At 45.8% G+C, this 5,922-nt stretch overlaps 1 protein-coding gene across 1 annotated transcript in view; it reads right to left on the bottom strand.

The window, feature by feature from the left end:
- Positions 1–5,672, bottom strand: part of MKS1 (Meckel syndrome, type 1) — a gene marked incomplete at its 5' end in the record, with an annotated part of 9,765 nt that extends 4,093 nt beyond the window's left edge. The window contains 9 exons of the mRNA XM_009698017.1: positions 336–406; positions 1,187–1,249; positions 1,781–1,823; positions 2,721–2,777; positions 3,668–3,776; positions 4,222–4,326; positions 4,650–4,778; positions 4,989–5,086; positions 5,517–5,672. Of these exons, the coding sequence (XP_009696319.1) occupies positions 336–406; positions 1,187–1,249; positions 1,781–1,823; positions 2,721–2,777; positions 3,668–3,776; positions 4,222–4,326; positions 4,650–4,778; positions 4,989–5,086; positions 5,517–5,672 (831 nt within the window). The remainder of the gene's footprint in view (positions 1–335; positions 407–1,186; positions 1,250–1,780; positions 1,824–2,720; positions 2,778–3,667; positions 3,777–4,221; positions 4,327–4,649; positions 4,779–4,988; positions 5,087–5,516) is intronic.
- Between the last annotated feature and the right edge of the window lie 250 nt (positions 5,673–5,922).

Raw genomic sequence — 5,922 nt, forward strand, 5'->3', positions numbered from 1 at the left:
GCCCCAGGCAAGCCAGAGCAATGCTTTGTTAACTTTGAGCGTTTGAGAACACAAAAATCAAAGCTCCAAAGGCAATCAATCAGCCACAAGAAAGAAAAAGTAAGGTTTCAGAAACAGATTTGATGCTGTTTTATTTGGTCTAGTTTTATCTGGACACAGTGGCACCCTGAAAAATGGCAAGTGTAACTAGAATGAGGAGAATCCCAAACATGTTTTGCCCTTGAAAGGAGCTCTCAAGTCAGGACCTTTGCTGAATATATCTGTAGCTTGTTATACATGTTCCACTTCAGAGAATGCCTATTCAAACTGCTCTGCAGGTCTGAAAGTGTCCTTACCCAGCCGATTGTCTTGGTGGCACAGGTCTGGGTCACTCCTGATAGCTGCTGGAACGTGGGGCTCGACCATTCTGGGGGAAGAGGAGACTGTGAGCACAGTGGTGAGTGCTTTGGGTGAGAGGGAGGACTCACAAATCAGAGCAGCTCAAAGGAGAACATCAGTCCCAGATCACTGGGATAACAGATAACATCACCCACACTGAATTTCCCTAGGTGTGTCCCACCCTGTCTTGTTCCAGGCAATGGCTGCTCCCCAGAACGCCCTGAACTGTCGATGAAAAGCACCAACTCCATCTTAAGAGAAAAACAGAACCTTATCTAAATGTACTGAGTAGCAAAACGGTATCTCTTCAGACAAACATTGGGGTATAACCAGAGAGGAAAGCCAGAGCCATAGCTTCAGAGAAATTAAAGATGCTGCAGGATGTGCATGTTACTGCTGGGAACCTTATTTACCAGTCAAAATTTAATATGTTAGTGTCAGCACAAAACATGAGAACAGGATGATGAGCATTGAAATCAGATGAGGTCACTGCTGAGATGGGGAAGACAGGAAGGCTATTCTCTGCAGTACAAGGAATCAACACCAGCACCACTGGTTGAGAAGCCAATGGACCTCTATGTCCCAGCCTGATTTGGAAGAGACGAGAGGGGAAGATGCTACTTTCTCCCAGACATGAGTTTAGTTCAAACAATTGACTTGTGCAATTTTAGCTCTGAAGAACCTCTGACTAGATCCCAGCCCCGACATTAACTTTTACTGACTTTTAGCAGAGCTGATCTGATGGACCAGCCAAAACATGCTTCATTCCTTAAACTGATGTGATATGGCTGGAAATGTGAACACTTACGGTTAGGCAGCTCCACGAAGAAATGAACATAGAGGTTGTCATACTCATAGCCTTGAGCTGAAACTGAGAAGAAGAGAGAATGAACTTCATCTGCTTGCTTCCACACAAACTCCTCCAGTACTCACTGTAGACTTTTGGGAGAGTCAGCACCAACAACCTCAGGGACAACCAGTTAAGTAAGTGTTGGAAGTTGGGAAAAGCCAGGGTCTTCAAAGTAACAGAATATGACCCTCAGAGAAGATTCCTTCTCTAGACTAGCCTGTCCCCATGTCACTAACCAGATTAAGGAGGTCACACATTTAATTGCTTGCTTTGCTATAATTTCTATTAACTTCCCAATCTGCTCTCCTTTTTTCAGATCTGCATGTCTTCCTAGAACAGCTGCAGTATTTGTAACCTCTAATATGTAAATGCCACTCAAAGGGCTAGTCCATAAAAACAGGGGAGGAGAAGGAGGAAATAAAGGGTTGTAGGGAGAGAATCACCTACTCTGGACCGGCCAGTGATCCAAGAATCCTTGGACCCTTCACAGCCTCAACCATCCCAGCAGACCCAGATTTGCCCCTATAGTTACTGTTTATAATAAGGACTCACCTATTTCTCCATTCACAAAAAGTCGCAGTGTACCAGGGAGAGTCTGTAAGAACAAGCAGACAAACAAGATGACTACTGGTGGAACCTCATACAATCCCCTCCCAACAGAGTCTCACATAGATATTTCACAGACATTTGCACATGACTGATTCACTCTGCTGGCCAAGAGGAGTCATGACTTCTCATATCACTTTCCAGAAGTGAACAGTCCCTCTGGAAAGAGGCTCTCCAGAGAGACCAAATTCCTAGACTGCAGGAATTTACTATTCTGTAAATCGCTCTCTTACAGACTTCAGAATGGATATAAAATGTAGTGAGAAGTCACTTGCAGAAATCTCAGTCCTGTTTCTCCTGTAGTGTTCCTGCATTTGCCCAAGGTGGGGGGAGTGGGGAGAAGCACAGGACGCGGTGAGACACTCTATCGAAGCACATGAAAGAACAACTTTCACACTTTGGCAAACAAAATTTGAGCAAAAAAGATTGCAGTCTGTATAATTCAGTGAGAAGGGAAACTGTGCATGAGTTTGGGTGTGGGAGAGGCTGTTTACCTGAACAAAGTGGAACATAGATGTGTTTGACATTCAAGAAGTTAACAGCAATCATTATCAAAAAAGATATATACCCTCCTTTCATCTTAAAGTATTACAGTCAAAGGCCTTCAGACAATGCATGCAGTCTCACAGAGACTGCAGCGTCCAGCATGCTCTGCTGCTGGTCTGACAGATGCAGGATGGATCTCTGCAGGCCCCACCTCCATTGCAACCTGTCCCTTTTGACCCAATTTTCTGCTGGAAGCCACAAGGTAAAAGCTGCCTACACACACACCCCCAGAATGAAAGTCTTTGGAGACTGTGGTACAAACAGCTGCCAAGCTAACGAGGTTAACAGCCTCCAAAGGCAGCAGGGTTCCAGGTCCCCGCTGAGTGACGCTGGTACTTACTGTCTCAAATTCTGAGCCTACGAGACCACTGAGGTATTCCTTATGCCGACCGTACAGCTGAAAACACGGAACAAGCGGATTAGAAGAAGTATCTTTTTGATTACATATGTTTTTACTTATTGCAAATATTGAAATGGATATAACTTAAAACCAATTTAAATTGTTGGCAGGCTTAGCACACAGGGGTTTTTTTATTGTTATGGTAGACAGAGAACATAAGAATCTAATAGAACAAAGATGATAACTGCTAACATTGCATGGAACTTCAGCTTCAGAGAAGACCCCATCAAAGGCCAATCTAAGGGAAAAAGAAGCTCTGAAGAATCAGATCTTAAATGGCATGTTAAAAACACTGGCATAAGCTATTCCAATGAAATAAACAGATGGGATATCAGTGTAGCGAAATCATGATTTCCTTGTTGAGCACAAAACCGATAAGGAAACGTACAAATGAAAAACTAAAACATTGAGTACCTTTATAAATTGCCACAGCCAAAAAGGCAATTCAGAAAGATCAAGACATCAAATGAGATCCAAATACCCTGGGACATTACATTCAGTAAGTATACAGGCAGCAAGAGGAAGACCAAGGAAAGAGTTTGCCCACTGCTCAAAAGGGAATGAAAACCATTGGCAGGTGACGCTAGAAAGGCATGAATTTAGGTGGTTTCTTGCATCAGTTCTCACTACATAGATCACTACATAGATCAGACGCCAACACAACTAATACCAGACAAGGCCTCTACCCAGAGTAAGGAATGAAGCGGTTGAGGAGTATTTGTTGGAATTCTCAGATTGCTGAGCATGATGAGACTCACTGCCAGTGACATTCATTTTGTCAACTTTAGGTCTCTACCGCACTAACAATTACATCTACGTGACGGTCTGAGCTCCCTCTGTCAAATCAGGAGAAGTGGTCAACATGATCAGTGGAAGCCGGTCCTTACATCTCTGAACACGTGCTGCTCGCGTTCCTCCTCCTCTGGCTGCACTTGGACAGACGCATTCTCAATGGTGTATTTCCACACCTCTCGCTTCTCTCCATTCAGCTCGATCCTGTAGAGCCCCAAAACAGATGGGCAGAACTCCCCCATTACGCAGAGAACAGGCACAGGCAGCAACAGCATCAACTGTGCCATCCTGATGGAGCAGTCCCTCCTCAACCAGGCCTGTGCAGTAACGCAAAGGCATTAATGGCTCTCTCCTCATTCCCAAGTGCCTGCCAGCACCAACAACTCGAAAAGGGAGACTTGCTTGTGTCCAGCACATGCATAAGCTGTATTCAAAAGCCCCACTTCACTGGCACCAAAGCCCCACACATCACACATGCAGTGATACCAAGCACAAGTACACCATAATCTTGTCTTAGAAATCTCTGTTATAGAACTAAAAAATATTCCTCAATTTAAGTGCTGACCCACTGCCTGAAGGGTGACCAGGAAACGGCCATTTCAGCCCTCTGTATCAATCCCACAAGAGGTACCAGCCCTGTCCCACTCACCGGTAGGCTCCTTTGGTGCTGGTAAAGTCAGGCTTCACTGTGATGACCCCATTGCCGTCCACCTTGATTGTGCAAAGAACATGTTCACACTCCCTGTGACCAAGCCTAATGGAAGACATCAAAAACCACAGTCTAAATAGAGAACAAAGACACTCTCTCGCTCTGGAACAGCAGAGCTGGTAAAGGCCCATGGGGGTACAGAAGGGAACAAACACACCCATACTTTCCTACATTAACTTAAGAAGCCTCTTGGAGGGATACACTCAGTTACCTCCCAACTGAGGAAAGAGGCAAAAAGAAATAGCAGCCTGAGTTACTGAGCTCTTCGAATTCTCTCCCCTTAAATAATGAAAGAACAGGAGATTTGAGTAAGGAGGGAAGATGGGTTTCCTTCTGGGAAATTAAGATCACTTCAGGATTTTACTTACTTCCCATAAGGTCCCAAGTCCCCCATGATGTACATGGTCTGGACAGGAGTGTTAATCACATGATTGTTCTTTATAAATTCTTCTGAGGGTTCCCAGGTGATGATTTTAGACTTCAGAGAACTTGCTTCTCTGTCAACAACAGAACAGCACAAGTCACAGCTCACCTCAGCAGCCCAGCACAGGCAGCACCAAACCACCCATGACAAAGAGTCAAACTGCCACATTCCAAGTGTGATACAGCTCAAGCCACCAACTTCCACGGACCAGGCTGCTCCGCAGCTGGGGCATCAGCACCAGGAAACCTTCATTAGAAAGCTCCAAGCCCCAGTTTGCACTCACATTGGCCTACGGTCTTGTCTTCTTCTCCTCACATTGGCCATCCTCTCTGCCAGATACGATGGCACCTCATGATCTGAATCAGTTACCTTCTGGCAGTGCTGCAAGAAAGAAACCAACAGGAACTAGCTTAATTATAACAGGACATCTTTCCCAAACATAGCTGCACTCTTGGAGGTGAGAACAGGTACGTATGCACCCATATGCAAGGACTAACTCCTAAAAGACTGTAGATTTCATTCGCTGTTCTTGTGGCAAAGTACAGCTAAACTCTAACCAGCAAGTTACCTACAGAGCAACGCTACAAAGCCAAGTCCCTCCAAGCTGCCCCTGACTATTGTTCTGAAACAGAGAGATCTCATCCCAGGTCTGGGGCATCAGGTGAAGCTGCTGTGCAGAAGCAGTATGATCTCCCACATATAACTAGCTTGCTTCTGCATGGCTGAGAACTGGCAAAGGTTCCTTCTGCAGCAGGCCTGGTGGTTTTGACAGTCACTGCTGTATAGATTATGTGTAACTGAGAGCTGGTACCTCCTCCAGGTTGGTGAATCGGTCATGATCAGTGTAGGTGAAGATACGATAGTTCTTCCGACCTCCAGCCTTCTCCAGTTTCAGGATCTCCTCATGGTACTGCCGGTCCAGGGGAGTCTGGCAGGCTGACTCATTTTGGTACAGATCTACCTCAAACTGAAAGCACCACAGGTAGAGTGCAAAAGCTGCTTTTCACCAGCATTGTCACGGCCACAAACACTTTTCAGCTGAGACTTCCAAAGCCACCACAGAGAGAGACAAGATCCTTTGGGAACGCCAGCAAACCTGAGCTCCAGACCGGCTCCAACACTGCTCAGGCATGTGGCGGCCAACAGCACCCACCGAGGTACACCTGGAGGGGCTCGGGCACAGCACCTCACCCCGAAGCAGGAGAACCCACAGGGAA

The sequence above is a fragment of the Cariama cristata genome, unplaced genomic scaffold, assembly GCF_000690535.1.
Source record: "Cariama cristata isolate BGI_N322 unplaced genomic scaffold, ASM69053v1 scaffold41043, whole genome shotgun sequence".
NCBI lineage: Eukaryota > Metazoa > Chordata > Aves > Cariamiformes > Cariamidae > Cariama > Cariama cristata.